The sequence below is a fragment of the Canis lupus genome, chromosome 25 (assembly GCF_048164855.1).
Source record: "Canis lupus baileyi chromosome 25, mCanLup2.hap1, whole genome shotgun sequence".
Lineage (NCBI taxonomy): Eukaryota > Metazoa > Chordata > Mammalia > Carnivora > Canidae > Canis > Canis lupus.
Window position 1 is genome coordinate 18610875 of NC_132862.1, and position 21279 is coordinate 18632153.

Here is a 21279-nt window from a genome sequence, read left to right on the forward strand (position 1 = left end):
ATGCTCAAGTGGAGACTCACTGATGCATTTCCCGTGGACAGCAGGAGTTGGGCCACAAAAGAATTCTTAAGGTGTATAAAAGCAGCACAAGGAGAGCCCAGGTTCCCCAGTTTTGCAGGAAGGAGATCAGAGGTTGTGTGCAACCTTGAGAAATGCTTCTCACAGAAATATCACAATAACTCCCTGGCATTTGTGCTGATTATGGTTTATAGTTACTAATGAAGGACTCAAAGGTCTAAGACATAGAACAGTTTACAACAGGGGTAGTAATATCTCCAAAGAGTTGTGTTGTAAGGTTAAATCATTATTTAAACTTGCACAGATTTTGATTGGCTGCCGCAGGGTTGCAGATCGAGTCACTTAGCCAGAGAATGAGCCTAACTCACTGCCCAGCTCAGAGACTGGAATTCAGAACGAGCCCCTCACAAGAGATGAGGTAGTATATTACTCATTCACAAGGGATTCCAATTGATTAAATAACCTGTCTCCAAATAAAAAGAATTTTCAAAATGACAATAATAGTAATATTAGACTGTAATATTTTAAAAATTAAAATTGAATGTCAACAAAGTGAAAGATATCACTGTTCATGACATCAAACCAAATATATGACCAGGCAAGACGGAGTAGTAATAAGCAGCAGTGAATGGAATCAGTGTGGCACAGGAGGTGTGCATATATATCTTGATTAAAATACCTCAGTATTGTTGGTCAGAAGTGCCAGCCCCTTATAAGGTGTTCTTGGATGCTCGAACACTGAGGAATTTCCACCCCAAGTTCATGTTGCAAATACTGTGTTTCAGAAGGTTACCAAAGTAAAGGATTTCCTTAATGGGAAGTCCCTGAAAAAGGCTATGGGTGTGCTGGAGAACCCTAGTGATATTTATGGAGCTTTCATCACTGATCTTTACTATTGCAGCATATACTAGTTGAATGCCAATTATGTGTGTTCCAGGTATCTAGGTGACAAATTTAAATGTAATGGTGACTGGCCATCAAGGAACTCATAGTCTAATGGGAGAAGTAGATCCATAAACAGAAAGGAAAAGGAAAGCATAATAAGTATTGGCAGCCATGCCAGTTGTCAGCCTGGCAAATGCCTTACTCCTGGGGCTGAAGAGGAGAACTTGACTGTCATCAGCTTCCCTGTAGATTGATAAATTAGATGCAGACAGCGAGAGCATGGTGCTGCCAAATAAATCTTTAGGATTGAAATATAACTGTGCTATCCGTAGAACTGTGAGAACCTGCTCGCACCCTAAATGCACTGTACCATTTTCCTGAAAACTATGGAGGTGGGAGAAAATATGATAAAAATAATGATGATAATAATTACTATGATGAGGGGGCACCTGGCTGGCTCAGTTGGTAGAGCATGTGAGTCTTGATCTCAGGGTCATAAGTTCAAGTCCCATGTTGGGCATAGAAATAACTTAAAAATTTTTAAAAATCGGGCAGCCCCGGTGGCGCAGCGGTTTAGTGCCGCCTGCAGCCCAGGGCATGATCTGGAGACCCTGGATCGAGTCCCACGTCAGGCTCTCTGCATGGAGCCTGCTCCTCCCTCTGCCTGTGTCTCTGCCTCTCTCTCTCTTTCTCTGCATCTCTATGAATAAATAAATAAAAAATCTTTAAAAAAAAATTTTTTTTTAAATCTTTAAAAAAATTACTATAATGAGGCCTTCTCTGCCTCTCTAGAAGGGAACAGTTAGCAGTGGATGTTGTCTATTTTGAATCGGGCAGGGAGGGGTCCTCTTCTCCCTAACATTCACCCACACTGTGCTGGCCACAGTGTGTGTCCGTCCCCTTATCCCCTTATCTATGACCTATGCTTTGAAAGTGAACTGAGAGTGAGAAGCAGAAGAAATAAACCAGAAGCTGCCAGGCTAGAGTTGGGTTCTGGCATGACAGTCCCTTTGAGGTCACTTATAATCCTGAGAAAATCACTGCTCTTCCCTTAGCTGCTTGGTCAGATATGTGACTGTGGAGACAGCGGCCCAACAACTCTCCGGCACCTAAGAAAGGTATTAAGAGGTCTTCATCTCCTTGCAACTCAGGGGCATGCTTCTCTACATCATCCCAAGCCAGAAAAGAATCAAACCTAACATCTGTCATACTGAATCTATCACACGTTTTTCCTACAGACATAATAGGTATCAATACCTTTCTTTTGTCTGACTGGTCATCAAATTAAAGCGCAAAGAAAAAAATCAATCTCTCTGAAGTTGTATGGTTAATCAGACAAAAAATGCATATTATTAATAGCCATATTATTAATGCATATTAATAGCCATATTATTGTATTAGCATATTACAAAAATGCATATTATTAATAGCCATATTATTAGCTTTTAATTCTCATGTTTTTTTTTTTACCTCCTACTGTAATTTGAATAAGTAAATTTCCATTTGCCTCTATTCCTAGAAATTGAATGCACTCTGTGTACTTTGGAAAGTGTCACAAATTTTTTCTTTCCCCTCATTCATATTTTGTTTGAGTTTCTATTAGGCCGAAAAAAGCTTTAAGGTATTTAGTCAGTTCTGTCTGTGACCCACAAGATGCAAAACTGGATTTCCTCCCATTCTCTTTCATTCTAGGAAATTTAGCCATGTCCATGACATTTTTCCCTAGCTTTACAACTTTCTGCTTTGTTGATTGACTTGACGTTTAAGGAAATACATTTCTGAATACTTTCTCTCCCTTGACTGAATGGGGAGGAGGGAAGGCAAAGGGGTGATCATCAAGTTAATTGGAGAATAAAGAATTTGTCTTGAATATTATTTTTCTCAAGACAAAATAAAATAATAAAACTTCATTGAGTTTGGGTGCTGTGCCACTGTCTTCAGTTAAATTGGAAGAAAAGCTCATTGTAGGACCCGCCCCTCTGCGGGTGACCTGCCTTCCCATCCCAACCACAACCAAATTTGCCTCCTAAGCATCCATTCATTTTTTTCAGACTCAAATCATCACCTCCACCAGGATGTCCTCCTTAACTTCTCCCCTTCTTGCATCCAGTTTTCTCTCTTGCCTGGTACATTTATTCACTTACCTATTCAACAAATATTTCTCTCTCTCTTTTTTTAAGATTTTATTTATTTATTTGTGAGAGACACAGAGAGAGAGGCAGAGACATAGGCAGAGGGAGAAGCAGGCTAGGTTCCCTGTGGGGAACCCAGTGTGGGACTCGATCCCAGGACCCCAGGAACATGACCTGAGCCAAAGGCAGACGCTCAACCACTGAGCCACCCAGGTGCCCTCAACAAATATTTCTGAGCATCCATTAAGTGCCAGGCACTGAGCTAAGCACAGATCATGCACCAGGGAACCCAGCCAACCAGTTCCCTGCCCTCATGGCTTATATAGTCTCCTGGGGAAGACAGCCATTTTATAAAGACCATAAACACACAGATAAGTGTGTAATTACAAGTGGGATGATGGCCATGAAGGAGATAAAGATGCTCTTGGAGCCTGAAGAACCTGGTGGAAGAACAAGAAAGACATGGTGTTGTGAATTCTCAGTTTGCACGTCAGTCTTCTGGAGGAGGCATGAGGCTCCTTGAGTCCTGCCCTCATCTCCCTGTCCCCAGCAGTGGTGAGCTTCATGGGGGTCCTGCCCCCTACAGGGTTGGGTGAGGGAGAAGGGGCAGGCATGGAGTAGGGTGTCTGCAGGTCCCCTGACACCTGCCTCCTCCCAACCCAGGGGATTCTGCTGAGTGAAGGAGAGAAACATATGCCCACCAGAGTGAGGAAGGTAGCCTTTGCTCAGGCAAGACTGTGAGATTGGGGGTGTGGAAGTGATGCCTCCTTCAGATCCCCACTGGGGACCATTCTCTCATAACATTGATGAGGGCCAGAGAGGTGGCTCACTGGATGAAACACTATTTAGGGACATGGATAAAGGCTTGGTTGGAATTCTGTTTATACTCTTTTTTTCTTAATTCTATATGATTAATAAACAGAGCATATTGAATTCCCTTTAGAAAGGTCTATGGGATAATATGTGAATTCTTTTGTAAAAGGCATTTCACTTTTGATAGGCTTAAAAGAAGTATTCAACTATAGCTAAAAAATAAAAGTGCATCTACAAAAATAGAATACTAACCCCATACCCAGTAATAGACTGAGAGTCCATGAGGAACACTGGACAAGACACTCATTCTCTGGGATTCATTTTCAATTCTAGCATTGAATCCTTGCTCTTGGTTCACAGGATTCTTATGAAGGTGTTTATTTTTTTTTTAATTATGTAAACTTTAAGTTCTTGAGATGAAATGTACTTTGTAAATTCAAAGTATAATCTCAAAATTATATTGCAGCTTTTAAATATAATGAACTTGCTACTTTTCTCACCTGTTTTTTTCCCCCCCTCAATTTTAGTGGGTCAGAGAAATATAACATCATCCTATTGCATCCATTTCAGTTGAAGGCTTGTTATGAAAGCTTTTTTTTCCCTTCCATCTTTTAATTCTAAAGAGTATGGTTCCTTTTGGGAAAAAAATGAAGTCATAACTTATAGAACCATTAATTATTTAAGGAAAATTGTCCAAATCCCATCTATTCATATGGAATTGCTCTCTGAAATTTTATTACTCTATATGTTATAGTCAGCAAAACAAAGATCTTAATAAAATCCAGGTGACAAATTTCTCAAGATGTTAAAAATCTTTTACTTTGTCCACTTAAAGCATTAGTAGTTTGTTTTAGGAAGTTTGTTTATATTTTTAAAACTCTTTTATTTAGTTGTTTACAGTTATTAAAAGTAATACACTTTTAAATGTTTGTGAGAAATATCTTTAACTGTAATATGCAGTTCTATTTGATTTTCCTAAATTTTTTTAAAGGGAAAAAAATCATGTCATCCATATGTTGAGGTTTTAAATAGGCCTGTCTTCAGATGTGTTCATATAGACAGTAATGGAAACACAAACTAGTTTTTATAGTGTCCATTATAACAAATTAGTAATAAATATTTTTTCTGTTAATTAGAAGTGACAGAGAAATCTTGACAAAGTAATATCTACAATAAATATATAATATTAGAGAAAGGTGTTTTTGTCAATTTAATGAATTATTTTAATGACTTTTGGTGCCAAAAAATTTCATGGAACAAATACTGGCTTAATTTGCACTAAAAATTTCTCAGCTTTAATGATCTCTTTCATTGGTTCCCTGAATTTTACCATTTGCATTTAATTTCCTTTATGCCAGGCTTTATGCTAAGCTCCTGGTGAGCTTTGTGTGTAGGTTGGTTGTGGGGTTTTGGTTGTTTGTTTTCTTGTTTTTTTGTTTTTTTTCTTTTGAATGCATCTATTTCAGAGAGGACAATAATGTTCCACGAAGCCTTAGTGAGCTTGGTCCTATCAAGCTGCTTTGCTCCCTGGAAGCCAGTTGCCTGGGGGGACAGAGATTCTGAAAGGGACCAGAACCAAGAAACAGGGTGGCTGTAGGGCCGGCCCAGAACGAGGAGTAATGGTCACTGATCCTGCACAATTGTCAGAGGTTTCTGGGTGGCAGACGTGGGACACGCCTGAGGGCTTTCTCTGATGAATTCAGCTCACTGAGCAAAGGGTTTACGTTGGTCTGATCTATTCATTCCGTCAATGAGAACTTGAGAATGAAAGAGATGGTTAAATGCCGACTGCAGTGAAATTTTTTAAAACTTAATTTGTCCTTCACTATTGTGTGTTTCAGAGACTGGAGCACAAGGAAGTGTTAGTGGGCTTGTTGTTCCTGGTTTTCCCGTTCATTCCAGCCAGCAATCTCTTCTTCAGGGTGGGTTTTGTGGTGGCCGAGAGAGTCCTTTACATGCCTAGGTAATTATTGCTCGTGATTTCCTCTTTCCGAGACCTGCCCTCCCGCACCAACATTGATAGCTCCGGAGGGACGGTCCTTTGCGTGTGTCACAATCAGGCCCTTGTGGCGCTCAGGCGTTTATTAGCTTAACAACAGCCGCAGAGCAGCTGGGGAGAGTTCAAGCTCACACGTGTTCACGCTCATTTCCACTGGTTTAAATGTATTCGAGATTTTACCCCAATCTCTTACCCCAATAACTATGTTTTGTTAAACATTATGGTAGTAGTTTTCTAGAAATATTTGATTTGCATAAAATTATTAATTATGTTAAGTAGCCACAATTGTAATTGAATTCTCTCTTCTTTCTTTCTGTCTCTTTCTTTGTCCTTTTAATTTAAAAATAGGTACAATCTCAAGAAAATCTGTCCTTGAGGAAAAAAATGGTTAAAAATTATAAAAGCTATTCAGCCATACGTGACTACATAATGCCACTTATCTCTGAATATTTGAATTGTGCTGAAGCTTGTCTTTTCTCTTGTCTTATTCAGATGTCAGTGTCTCAAGGCCACATTTTTCAGGAGCCTGGAAATGTCCCCTAAGTGGTTCTGCTATTTATCCATTGTGTAACCTTGAGCAAGATATGAAGCTTTTTTGAATTCAAGCTTTCACATTTTTAAAATAGGGATTTTAGTAAACTTACTAAAATTAAGTAGTATCATAAATGCTATGTATAAGAATGAACTTTTCTAAAGGGCAGTATCCTAAACCAAAATATTATAAGGAAATCATTGTTTTTATTTACTGATATTGAGTTAGGAATTTTTTTTTTATTTTTTTATTTTTTTTAAGGTATTTATTTATTTATTTATGATAGTCACAGAGAGAGAGAGAGAGAGAGGCAGAGACACAGGCAGAGGGAGAAGCAGGCTCCATGCACCGGGAGCCCGATGTGGGATTCGATCCCGGGTCTCCAGGATCGCGCCCTGGGCCAAAGGCAGGCGCCAAACCGCTGCGCCATCCAGGGATCCCTGAGTTAGGAATTTTATTTTATTTTTTGAATTTTATTTTATTTTTGTTTCAAATTTTTTATTTAAATTCTAGTTAGTTAACATATAGTGTAATATTGGCCTCAAAAGTAGAATTCAGTGATTCATAACTTACATATAACACCCAGTGGTCATCACAAGTGTCCTCCTTAATGCCCATCACCCATTTAACCCATCCCCCCACCCACCACCCCTCCAGCAGCCCTCAGTTTGTTCTCTGTCTTTAAGAGTCTCTTATGGTTTGCTTCCCTCTCTTTTTTGGCGTTTCGCTATGTTCATCTCTTTAGTTTCCTAAATTTCACCTAGAGTGAAATCATATGGTATTTGTCTTTCTCTGACTGACCTATTTTGCTTAGCATAATAAACTAGCTCCATACATGTCATTGCAAATGGCAAGTTTTCATTCTTTTTGATGGCTGAGTAATGTTCCATTGTGTGTGTGTGTGTGTGTGTGTGTGTATGTGTACACACATACCACATGTTCTTTATCCATTCATCAGTCAGTGGACATTTGGGCTGCTTCCATAGTGTGGCTATTGTTGATAATACTGCTGTAAACATCAGGGTGCATGTGCCCCTTTGAATCTGTATTTTTGTATCCTTTGGGTAGGAATTTTAATTAGCTTTAAATTTTATTTTAAAATTAATTTAAATATCAATAAGTTTTCATTTTATTAATAGACATTGAGTTAGAAATTTAAAGATATATATGATTAGAAATTAATTTTATAACCTTTATCACCAAACCAAGTACCTAACAGTTTTTCCAAGGCTTTGCAGCTTCTTGTTTTGACTTGTTGGTTAAGAAGAGAGGGCAGTCCTTAGTTTTCTTTATGTGTCTTCAGCACCATTTGGGAAGGAGGTTATTTCTTGATCAATACTATTTGTTAAGGACAAAAATACAACACAAACTCTTTATATTCTGTATTGTTAATAGAATAACAGGCTTGTGAGGCCTTGCCAATAATAGGGAATATGAAGGGCAAAGGAGATGTCAGCGGGTGGTCTAGATATGTTTTTGCTTTGACCACCTGCAGGTGGCTTCAGTCAGCTCTTCTCTGTAGTGCTGATGATTCCAAGTGGACTCTGTTCATTCTTCACTTAACAAGTATTCACAGAGCACACTGCATGCTGTACTAGAATATGAGGCTACAAAAATAAGTGAATCTCAGTGTCTGCCCCCAAAGAGTTTAACTGCTGATAAACATTAGTTAATTGCATCAAAACTTCTGTTGAACCTCGATTATATATCAGTCACCATGCTAAGCATATTATATTTATTTTATCAGCTCACTCACTCTGTTTATGTAGTCATTCATAGCTCCCCCCTTGAAGTCAGGGCCTGTATTTGAATTCTGCCTTAAGTACGAGTGGATGCCTCAAAGCTTCACTTCCCTTGTCTATAGAAAATGATGATAACAGCACCCAACTCAATGACCCATTGTGAGCATTAAATGAGAGGTTCATTTAAAAAACTTAGAAAGTGTTTTTGCATTGTACGTGGTCAATAAATAATGTGTGTTATTGTTTGATGTCAGCTCCCTAGGGAGCTGATGCCATTACCGTGTTTTACAAAAATATAACACCTGCATGCTAAAAACTTAATGAACTTGACCAAGGTGGGCAGAGCTGGAATGCAGATCTTTGTCTACTGACAGACTTCTCACTTTCCAGACTATATTGCTTCTCTGATTGGTAACATCTCAGTATTCTTTGTACGTGAAAGGAAAGAGAAATTCAGTACATAGTACTGTACTTTCAATTCAACTCCATTTGGTGACCAGGACGTGTACTTCTAAATCCTGTGATATAAACTCTCAGGACGCTAGGATTCCGGGGGTCAAATTGCAGGTGTGGCAAACTTCTCTAATCCAGAGACAAGGGAACAATTTCTGAGTAAGTCAAGGGCTAGAATTTTAAACAAGAGGTTAAAATGTCATTTTCCTGGAAGAGCCTCTTATGTAAACATTATTAAGCCCATAATATTGTCATCATCCATATGTGGGGTATCTTAGTTAAAATAAGGGGTTCATCTCTCAAAAGTAGGTGTATTCCCCTAAACATGCAGAATCATCCCAGCTCTGTCTCTCCATGGGTTCCCATTCCTTACACAGACCTTCCTCTGACTTTTTTTTTAAAGATTTATTTTATTTGAGAGAGAGAGAGAGAGCGAGAGCAAGAAAGGGGAGGGATGAGGGGAAAGAGAAAATCCCAAGCAGATTCCGTGCCAAGCATGGAGTGCGACATGGGGCTGAATCTAGAGCCCTGGGATCATGACCTGAGCCAAAATGAAGATGCTGCTCAACTAGCGGAGCCACCCAAGGGTCCCAACCTTTCTCTGACTTTATTTCTTTGCTCTAACATAGAAAAAGTAGTGTCCCTGCCCTTTTCCCCACTAGTAATAAGCTTATTTGGATTAAAATGAAGTTCTGAATATGAAAAAAACCCTCAATATTTCCAAGAGCAAGTGCCTGCTTCTTAGAACCAACTCAGATTTTGCTATATTTTGCAAACTTGGTACAGAGTTATCCATAATCAGGGTCAGAAAGCTGGTCTTCATTAAAAAGATGACTATCTTTTTCTTTTCTCCCCACATGCTTTCATATGTCTATTGCAGTGTTGACATTCATTCTTCATTTTCTGAGGGTTTCAGCAGCTCTTTGCCCAACTATACACTATTCTCTACTGAAGTGGGGCAGCTGGTCACTGCTGGTTACAATCCTTTCCAGAGAAAGTCCCCCAGTTTCATATAAAACTCTCAATATTTATAAACTAACTGCAATGAAGTCATTAGAGCTGCTGAAAGCTTCCTGGGGACCACAGAGAAGTTTGCATATGCTGTAGGCATCCCTGGGAAAGTGTGAGAATCCTGAATGTTGCCTTTTGCGTTTATTAAACTTCGACATTGACTTTGCCAATTGTGAAAAACATTTCCCAAGCCTTGTTATATATACAGGAATCTTCTCTGCATGACTCTCCTTAGTTTTTGACCTTGACAAGAAAGAGTCATTTTCCACAGCATTAAGACCCAGGTGCTTTGGGGAAAACAAAATGTACCTGGTGTCCTCAGTGGAAGTTTAATAATACCCATCATCATCTTTATGCAGACTTCTGTGTTGTTTCAAAAACTTTAGCAAGTGATAGGACAATGAAATAGAAAGCTGAACTGGTAATTCTTCTGAGGAAGTTGAACTTTCTACTCGTTAAATGTTTGTTTCAAGTTATATGGAGCCAAATCCTGGCCTTAGATTTCCATCCATGAACACCACAGAAGTCATGTCTATCCTCCCTGAAGCCTGGGTGACTTCCATCAGTCCCAGGGGCTAATTTGGCTATTTTACAAGAAAAGCCCTGGAATGAGTCAGACCAAGTGCTCTTTTATCTCTGCCTTTATGCCTAACAATGAACAAGCCACTCAAATCTCCTGGCTTCTGTTCTCCCTCTATCCTAACTTAGATAAGACCCAAAATATCACCTTCCTCTTACTTGCACTTTGAAATCTGTGGATAAAAGAGACAGAAATAGGCTATCTATTTATCATTGCATGGCTTTAGGGTCAGAGTTTCACCACCAAAAGAAATTGGAATAATCTTTTCTTCTGGTGATAAATGCCTATTTTGTGGATTTCCTTTTTGAACAGGCAGGAGAGTTTGGGGCTTAAATCATTTTTTTCTTTCTTTCGTTCTTTCTTTTTTTGCCAGAAATTTTGATCTCTTATTCTTATCTCCAGAGAGGCATATAATTTTATGGCTACTTTTTTTTGTATTTTATAAAAACCACATTAGAATGCTTCAAAGGACTAAAATTTCTTTGAATCAATGAAGCAGAAAAAGTTGTTGAGAGCTCTCAAATGAAGTCATAGGATGTGATCAGATATCCATTTACATGCCAAATTAAGGGTGATTTATTCACTTCAGCGTCAAAGAGCAAATTCCTAAGCTACTTTAAGAAAACATGAATGAGGAGAGAGAGAGAGAGAAGCCGGATAGGAATAAATGAAGGCAGAAACAATATTGGATAGCATCGATCAAGAATAATTGAGACCTCAGAAGGAGAAGTTAGATACTATGTGACGGAGAGAAGAAAGAAATATAAAAAATTCCACTACTCTTACAAAGATGCTATTTGTATTGTATTATCCCTAAAACTTACAGACAGACACATCAGACATGGAGAAGGAAAAATGATGACCTCTATTCATTTTTGATTTTGAGAAATACCTTCAACTCAGACCTATCAATTTGAGATAAAATTTTTAGTTTTACATGGGTTGCTATGGAAGCAATACTGCAGTATTTATTTTTCAAAATGCAAAATGAGAAATGCTACCTCAGAAGTTACACTGCTTCCATTATCTGATATTGGGAACCCCTCCTGATGAGCTATCTATGTGTAGACTCCTTTAGATTTGCTGTAGGAGACTAATAATTATTTGAGAGTAAATCAAAATTTTGTCAAATATTAAAATCAGAGCAGTCATTCAGTATCAACACAAGCTTACTTTAGTAAATCCAGTAGGAAGAAGACTGAACTGGGAATCAGCACAGCCCCATCTGTCCCCTACTACCTAGCAGCCTTGCGGAATCATTTTCCTACTAGTAAAACCAGAAGGTTGGTTGGCCTTGCTCAGTGGTTCCCAAGTGTTGCCTAGATCTCCATGACAGAGTTTTCTCTGACTTAAGGGGGTGAGGAGAGAGAGAAAAGACAGTTTTTCATAAAGTTTTATCTATGCATTTATTTTTAAATTATGAAATTATGCCTTTCTTATATTTTTGGTCTTAAAATATCCTTCCTCCTTTGACAAGATGATAACATCCCTCTTCCCCCACCCAAGTCCACTTTCTTGGGGATTTTACTCGTTTGGGGAACCTAAAACCCAGTGACCATTGTGTCACATGATCTTTAAGGTCCCTTTCAGCTTCAAAAGTTCAACTGTTCTGTGATTCAGAATAACCTTGGGGGGAAGCATGAATTTTTTTTTTTTTCTCCTTAAGATTTTAAACAAAGATTTTTGTCATGCATTGGAATGTGATCACTTGTGTCTGCTTTGTTTCAACAGGATGGTCCCAGTAGGGAAAGGAAGATGGGTCCCCTGGGCAGAGGGGCAAGGAAGGCAGTACATTTGCCACAGAGACAGGCTCTCTGAGGGGCATTGGGGTGGACACCAGGAGGTGGTCAGGAAGCATCTGCGTGGGATTTCTACTGTGAGATAACAGGGTGTCCTCATAAGAAGCAGGAACAGCTGATGCTTAGAAGTTCATGGGGAAAGCAGCAAGAAGGAATGTATGATGTATGTTGAGAGGAAACGGGGCCCCGGCAGCAAGAGCAATGCCAGACCTCCCTTAAGGAGCAGTTGTAAAGACAACTTAATGAGAGAGGTTGTAGTCCATGAGAACAGGTCAAAAGGTTGCATCTCCACAGGAAGTTATGGAGAGAGACTCATTAATTCTGCTGAAGCTTAGTATCTAGACAAGGGCTCAAAGCACAGGTAAAATTGCCCCCAAGGTGGTTGATACTGAGTAGAGAAGGTTGGGTCCCTCTAAGGCCATGGCTGGCAGCAATAGGACAAGATTGAACCATATCAGAGGGCAAAAGTAACTCAATTTTGAGAGGACAAAGTCCCAAAAATCTTTAAAAATCCAGGAACAAGGCAAAGTCACATATTCGCTTTTTAGTTTGATTTTTTTTGTTGTTTGAAATTCCCGTTGTATGATACGTTAGAGAGGTGGGAAAAGCAGCTTGGGCTTGGCAAAGAGCCACTAACTAAAAACCCAAGAAATAAACTGAGAGGCAGTTTCAGTTACAAGGTCAAGTGCACCAGGTCTCTGAGAATAGATGTGTGTGAGTGTGCATATGTGTTGGTAAATTACCCAAAGCCACTCAGTATTACTTAGTTTTAGCTCTGAGTCCATTTTTTATGCATTTCTATCATGCCATCTTAAAGGGAGGTTCTCTTTTATCATAATGAGCACAACAAAAGGAAAAGGAGAAATGCAGTGCGATTTGCATGAGGGGGCAGCAAAGATCAGTGATGTCACCAAATGATCTGAAGAGGAAGAGTGAAGATCAGTGATACCACTGGAGGAGCAATTGTAGACTGCCGACAAATAGAACAGAACAGAGCCATGGTAAAAATGAAGTGAGCTGAGGGGAAAATGAAGTGAGCTTGGGTGCTTGTGGGCCAAAGATCAGTTAGCCAATCCATGGGGTGGCATGGGACCAGCGATGAGGATAGTCTCAACCAGTTACTTACTAAACTACAATCATGGCCTTAATATCACAGAATCCTATTAGTTATTAAAAAAACTAATGTTTATGTCTGTTAAGTCCTAAGTGATGAACAGCAAATGTATTGGAAACCACAATTTGAAAGTAGAAATTTGGAGACTATAATTTGGATTCAGATAGGCTAAATGGAAAAATATGTGTGAAAAATACCATAAGCCGTGCCCTAGGTAGCTGCGAGTCATTCTTTCAGTCCACCCTGTGCAAATGAGAAGATTGGAGGAATCAAAGTTGAAGAAAAGCAAAGCAACATAGATATGAGTCTCTCCTCCTTTCCCGGCCCTTCTCTTCCTCCACTGGTCCTGCAACCCTGCTTTAGTAGGCTAATGTTCTGGAACACCATACTGAAGGTTATGAAATTTGCCTCTGCAAACAGAAGAGAGCAACTAAAATGTAGATGTTGATACCCCATGTCCTGCATAGAGCTGGCTGTCTCAACACCTTATAAGTCAAGACTTATAAGTAAATCCATTTCTTTTGTCTTGGGTTCTGTGCAAGGAAATGGATCTCAAACCACTGACTTTTTCTTTTTTTTTTTTATCTTTATTGAAATATAAATGACCTATTGTGTAAGTTTAAGGTGTACAATGTGTTGATTTGATACATTTATAAATATTGCCAAATGATTACCACTTAACCAGTGACTTCTTACACAAATTTTAGTAATCTTAAAATATCTTCTGTCTCTTGGAAATCTGGATTGTCCTGCTCCCGTGAGGTTCAGAACGACCATTTTGTATGTCTCTTTTTTCATAGTAGCCAACACGATGGATGCTTCAGAAAAGAGAATCGTAGATACTTAAAGAACACTGAACACATAACAAAGTAAATGCCTGTGCGGTCAGGTCTGTGTTAACACACACAGAATAGAGGGCGGGGGGCAGCGACAACTAGTAGATTGTCCATTATGTCTTTGGTTCAAAAGTGAAGATGCTGTATTATAATATAAGGTAGTGTATGGAAGAATAAATGACAGGATTCAGGTCCCAGAGATGGGCATGCTGTAGGAGGGTAGAGAGAGGGTAGTTTTTCTAACTTTTTAGGAGTTGCTTTAGAGTTCCTTGGGGAAGGTCTTTGGCTTTGGCCAAAGGCCTTTCAGGCCCAGATGGCAAATCTGGCTGTGATTTTTTTGTACCAGCCTGGGAGGGAAGGAAGCCGGGCCTGGAGTGAAGACTCCTGCAAGGGGAAACACCCACTCCCCACAGATGGATAGTTCTCCTGGTGAAGAACTCTAATCATCTTCACCCCTTAGATTGATTCATTTGTAAGTTTACCCTTGTTTCCATGTTAGTTTATGATACTTCCAACCTCTTTGTTCAACCTTTGTCAACCATACTTGTTTTTGTTTTTTTTTTTGAAGATTTTATTTATTTATTCATGAGAGACACAGAGTGAGAGAGAGAGGCAGAGACACAGGCAGAGGGAGAAGCAAGCTCCACGCAGGGAGCCCGACGTGGGACTTGATCCCGAGACTCTAGGATCACGCCTTGGACCAAAGGCAGGTGCCAGACCACTGAGCCACTCAGGGATCCCTTCAACCACACTTGTAAAATAGCTCCTGTCATAAGCTGATGCTGAAGTGCAAGTGAAAACATTACTCCATTTTTAAATAACCAGCCGGAACTTCCAAATAGTTAATAATTTATTTTATATCAAAGTTGAATACAAAAACTTCTTTTGTGCATTAATTCACCAAAATGATTATCGTTCACATTTTCTTCCCTTTCTTCTTTCTTCTTTTATTCACAAGGATAGAGTGGAGAAAGATTTGAAATAGGGTTAAGGGAAAATTTGCTTAAGTGCTTGTTGAATTCTAGAACTATGAATGCACATTAGCATACCTACATAGCTACCTATATTTCATAACAAGTGTATTTTCCTTCACTACATTGTTCTATCAAAGTGATGTGTGAGGGGCACCCGGATGGCTCAGTGGTTGAGTGTCTGCCTTTGGCTCAGGTTGTGATCCTGGGGTCTTGGGATCGAGTCCCACATCAGGCTCCCCACAGGAAGCCTGATTCTGCCACTACCTATGTCTCTGCCTCTCTTCCTGTGTCTCTTGTGAATAAATAAATAAATAAATAAATAAAATCTTTAAAAAAAAAAGTCATGTGTGAATCAGACCTTTCTGAAGTGAACAATATTGTAAAAGGGATTTTGTAGTTTTAAGGGAGTTTCTGTGAATGCTTATGAAAGACTTAATATTGTCCTGTAAATTACATAGTTTAGGTCAATCTGGACTTTAATAAATTGGATTTCTTGAGGTTTATTTACAGATCTAATCACTTATTTTAATGATATACACAGTACATTTTATTGATGTAATAGTATATGGCATACTAAACACACACATGAACACATAAACACTTCACCTGAAAACACTGATACCTTATATTCAGTTCACAGACTGTGTCCACATACATTATTTCATTTCCTCCAAACAATCAGCCTTTTAAAGTAGCTATGTTTTCAGCTATTCAAGGCAGGCAGTCTTAAACTCTTTTAAAATAAACAACCAAGGCTTCATGAGATTGAGTAAGTCTCATGTGGCCACGGAACTCCCAAGTGTCAGAAAAGAACCCAGCTTCTTTAACCCAGTTCCAGACTCTTTATTCTCCAAAGAATTCCTTTTTCCTCACCTTGAACTCCCAAACTTCCAAATTTGCAGGACACTTTTGTTCCCCTGCAGCTCATAGTATTTTAGTGGCCTCAGGAACATTTATAAGAGCCTGATAGAGACATCTGTTTCTACCTGGATATGTGCAGACTATACACATATCCTACCTCATATTCTATTCAGTAGAAAATGATTCCCTAATAATAACAATGTTATCATTTATTGTTTATTGTCTACCATTATGCACAGTGTAAAATTATTTCCTTTTACCTGTAAGAAAAATAATAACTAGAGAACTTAAATAATTTAAGATCAAACAAGAGTGTCAGAACTGAAAATGCGGTTTTTTCTGACTCCAGGGCTCTGCCTTATTTATCACGAGAGGTCTCATAAATATGGAGCTAGTAGATAGATGAACTACGAGGTTGAGAGGAAGCATCTCATCTTCAAAGAGGTAAAGGAGAATCAGGTTCTCAGAAAGTGAAAGCAATGACATTATTATCACGTTGTTCCATAGATATGCTGCGGGAAGAATGGAAGAAATCTGTGTTGTGAAGAAGTAAATAGAAGCTCTTCATCCCTGCCCCAGAAGCCCGGCACCTCGGATGAGGAGCTGTGCAAGAGGGAAATGTATAAGAAATGGTTTTGGAGTCATTTTCTTGGAATATAAATAAACTCACATCCCAATACTGTCAACCTTCTGAGAAATTTTCGCACCCATCAAATATTTGAGAAAAAAGAACTAGGGGGGAGTCTTGGCTCACCAGAAGCTGGCAGCTTCCAGGCTAAATCCGATAAGTGGCCTCACCATTGGCTCCCTGCTGCTTCCCGGATACAGCATCAAACACCTGTTCTGGGCTCAGCATTCTAGGGCTTTATTGTTTAACCATCCATGAGAACAGAATAAGATCTCACTGTCATAATTTTCCAGGTGGGGATTCAACAGACCAGAATGAAGTTAACTAGGAATAGTTAACTTCATTTCAACGATCTAAAGCTGGGACTTTTTTTTCTTTAAGTAATAAAATCGTGAGATTGTGTCTGTCTTGTATCACTAATGTTATTTATAGATATTTTCAGTGGCTTGAGTTTAAGTTAAAAGGTAGAATTTCACTTCTACTTAATAGCAAAAAGATTCTCTTTTCTCCGTGTAATTAAACAAAAAGTGAAGCTATAGTAAGCATCGTAAAATGCTTAGCCCAGAAATAGGAAATTGTCATCTTTTCAAAATAGGAAGAAGTATTCTTTTATCACTTAAAGAGCTTCTGGGCAAGGTTCGTGAAAGTACATTTTTACTGTTCACAGAATGATTACTTCTCACAAAGTTCTCAAATAAATATTTTTCATTGTAATATGAAAGGACAAACATTGTTGACCTGCATTTCTTATTCAGTTTCCTTTAAATGTGCATCATAAAAATATAAGGGAGAGATGCATGTAACTAGAGAGTCTCTAGTTCTTATATGCACTGAATTGGGGATACCTTCAGCCTGTGAATGAGAGATCAAATAATTACCCCATTCTCAGAAGCAGTGGTACTTTTCAAGCTGCTTTGAAAATGCATCTCGGGGACACCTGGGTGGCTCAGGGGTTGAGCATCTGCCTTCAGCCCGGTCGTGATCCTGGAGACCCGGGATCCAGTCCCACATCCCGGGCTCCCTGCTTGAAGCCTGCTTCTCCCTCCCCTTCTGCCTATGTCTTTGCCTCACTCTCTCTCTCTCTCTCTCTCTCTCTGTGTGTGTGTGTGTCTCATGAATAAATAAATTAAATCTTTAAAAAAATTGAAAATGCATCCCAGTGCTGAGGTAAACCAATCAGTAGTTGGAGTTTGGCTCTTGGTTCTTCAGGTTCTGGTTTTGCCAGGTGTCAGTGGTTTGCACTGACTCCTTCATGCTCTGTGTAGAGGTCTCTGATCAGAGCCCAGGTTTTCCTTAACCAAATTAACCACAGCAATCTGGAGTCTGGTTTCATCTCCCTGGAGGCCAGAAAAGCATGTAGCTTCTCATTTGCTTGATTTCCTACATTCAAAATGAGGACTTGCTCTGCCCCTAGAAATGGAGAGAGCATTTGTCCCCACTGCTGCTGAGATCTGTATTAAAGCAGATGTTGAAGGATGAAATGTCACAATAGAGAGGCATCTTAATCTTTGTGATACCATGTTCAAGTTGGTAAGAATGTGTTACTCTCTAAGAAATTCGCAAACCTAAGTAGAGGTTATTTTATATGGCTTACCATTTCTTTAAACCATATGTCAATATAATGACTTTCAAAAAAAATTGTCATGTTACTTGATACTGATGCCTGTGCTGAGTGGAAAGAAATGGCCTTCTCCTTCCTCTGGTTATAGCAGGGGTCAACACTGGCTCCTGAGTGAAGGCTGCCCTACCATCTCTTTTATAAATAAATTTTATTGGAACACAGCCATGCCCATTCATTTATATAGTGTCGATGGCTGCTTTCCTGCTCCAAAGATAGAGTGAGTGGGAAGGACAGAAAAGCTTGAAAAGTCCGAAATATTTACTCTTTGGCCCCTTACAGAAAAAGTTTGCCCACTTCTGGAGCACAGCCATAGGTCTTCTCTATTACTAGCCGTGGGTGCTGCAGAAAAGGTATTCAACTCCTAGTAAGCTTTAATTTCATCAATTAGGAAATGGAAGATACCAAGGATTATCTATTTAATCAGATAACATATTTAAAGCCAGTACCATCCTTATCCTAGGCCCTATAAATGTGGTGGACAGGCGCCCATGCAACGCTCTTCGTGCAGTGCCTGGCCAATAGGAAGGACTCAGTATAAACATGAATGTATAAAATAGCTAATTATTTTTGTTATCTTCATTATTCTTGTCTTCTGGCATTTTGTGGCCATAGCTCAGGCCCCGTGTGGAGATCCCAGTGTTTTCCTTTCCCACTGCTCTGCCAGATGGCAGCTCTGTTTCCTACAAGGAGACAGTAAACAACTACTGAAATTTTATGAATGGAATGGTTAGGAGGGAAGTAGGTGAAGCTGTGTGATAAGGTGTGAGGAACGCAAGAATCAGCCAGTCAAGTGAAAACCCAGACAAGCAGGACAACATATGGAGTGTGAGTTCTGGAATCTGATATTCCTGGGTTATCTTTGCTGACTGTGTACGAGCTGTGTGCCCAAATTCAGGAGACCAGTTCACCCTTCTTCTTGTTGGCGTCTTTATGGTTAAATACCAGTATGAGAGGGATGCGTGGATGAGCTGAACTCCTACATGGAACGTGTTTGGCATGTAAGATGTGCTCAGTAAACATTAGTTTTTCATGGGGCTGCTTTATGAAGGCAGGAGCAGGGAGTCAGCTGGTGCTAGAGATGTGGATGCCTGCACAGGGTACATACATTTTAGGACTTTGTTCCCATGTCACCTTTTCAATGGCACCATTCCTCACCATATTACAATCTCAACCCCCTCCCCACCCCGGATTCCCTCTTCCTCTCTCCTGATAGATCTTTAACATTATCCTGCTCTGTGGCATACTCTCTTGTTATTGGTGGTTTTTCTCCACCCATGTGGGTTCCACAAGGACAGGAATTATTGTCTGTTTTGTCCATCGATATGTTCTCGGTACCTGTAACAATGGCAGGACGCAGTTGGTGTTTATTAAATATCTGTTGAATGGAAGGATGGAGCCCAGAAGGCTCTCATGTGGCCAGAGATGCTCCTTGATCCTTGATTAGGGCTGGGATCCAGATGGGGCTAGAGGAGCAGATGGCCAGCAGCCTCAGGAACTTGAGCATCCATGTGGTCTATAGTGGTGTCAGCATGGCCGGTTGTGTAGGATGAGAGACATTTAGAAAACCTTGATACCTTTGAGGCCAAACATGACTTGATGTGAAAATGAGAAGAGCTTTTGGGGTTTTAATATTTTTGCATTAGTGACTCTATGCTCTGGCATGTTCGAGGCTTCTGCACAGTGCTTATGGCGGTCAAATCCAGTAATAGGCCTGTGCCTCCTGAGCTCGAACCTACCAAGTGGGGTGGTGACTCCATTTGTTTGGCCTGTGAACCCTAAAAGTTGAGGGAGCTGGACCAACCGACTTAGGAAACTTGAAGTATGGAATTGGAGCTCTAACTTGAAATGATTCCTAGCATCTCCATGACAGAAACCGCAAATGCTTCTCTTGTTTTTCGACCCTTGATACCAAAGCATAGACATTTAAGAAGGTGAACAAACAGAAAGTGGAGAGATTTTTTTTTTTTTTTAACAGAAATATGTTTGGGAATTAGACTGTTTAAGTGTTTTCCTTTGCAAAACCAGCCTGCGTCAGTAGACTGGAGTTTTTTGAGGACAGGGCCTATATTTTATTCATAATTGCATTCTTAGTGCCCAGCATATTGCCAGTCACATATAGAGAGAGAATGAATGGAACAAGTAAATAGGCTATATTAATTTGGGATTATGGCATTAATGTCTAACAGACATAGGATTTCTTTACACAAGCTTGATTCATTCTTAAAATATTCTATGATAACTTGTAGTAGTCTATTATCTTTGGAAAGAAGTGGATCTTAACTGAAATGCGTATGGCAAATGTTTGTATTTTTTCTGAGGCCAGTCAACAGGCAAGAAGCATCTCTCCATGGCTATATAGATGATGTGAGGGACCACGTTCCAGCCAAAGGCTTTTAGAGACGTGCTGTCGACATGCCACTCAGATAACATGAGTGATTCTTCGTGTCTCTTTAGAAAGCTGAGCCAGAGTCAGTAAGAAAATCGTATCAGTATAGTTTGTCTGTGATGGGCTCCAAGCTGCAAGGCTCAGGAGTTGGCCTGTGGATAGATGATTTTCCTTCAGCAAAGGACTTAGACCAGGGTGGGGACATACCAACAGCACACCCCTAGAGATGCACCAGTGCTTTTTGGGGACTGGCTCTCACAAAGCCATGATGTGACCTGCTACAACAGTCTGAATTTAGACATGTGGTGCCAGTATGATTATACAACGTCAGTGACGTAAGGAAGCAAGAGTCAGAGGGTCTATGCACGACCCAAGAACATAAATAAGAACTCCTCATGATCAAAAAAAAAAAAAAAAAAACTCCTCATGAATGATGCCTGAGCTGCTGAAATCCAAGGCAGTTTGAGCCTAAATGATGAAGTTGTTATTCTCCACACTAATGCCAGAGAGTGAGCAATGTACTGGAATAACACATTGGCCAACCAACATGTAAATGTTGTGTATGACAGGGGAGTTTATATATGTTTCTCTGTCCTAGGACAAGTTTTATTTGAAAGTCAGTTACACGGATAGAATATTCAGGGGGACTCCACTGCACCCCCAGAGTAATCCTGCTCCTCCCACCTGTTTTCCAGCATGGGCTACTGCATCCTCTTTGTGCACGGACTGAGCAAGCTCTGCACTTGGCTGAATCGATGTGGGGCCACCACCCTGACTGTGTCCACCGTGCTGTTGCTGTTGCTTTTCTCTTGGAAAACTGTGAAGCAGAATGAGATTTGGCTGTCAAGAGAATCCCTATTCAGGTATGATTAGATGGAGAAAAGCAAAACTCTTC

The 21279-nt window shown here is 39.8% G+C and overlaps 1 protein-coding gene across 1 annotated transcript in view; it reads left to right on the plus strand.

Moving 5' to 3' along the window:
- The window catches only part of TMTC1 (transmembrane O-mannosyltransferase targeting cadherins 1), a 273784-nt gene that overhangs the window by 167520 nt on the left and 84985 nt on the right, over positions 1–21279 (plus strand). The window contains exons 9-10 of the mRNA XM_072798473.1: positions 5690–5811; positions 21080–21247. Coding sequence (XP_072654574.1) covers positions 5690–5811; positions 21080–21247 — 290 coding nt within the window. The remainder of the gene's footprint in view (positions 1–5689; positions 5812–21079; positions 21248–21279) is intronic.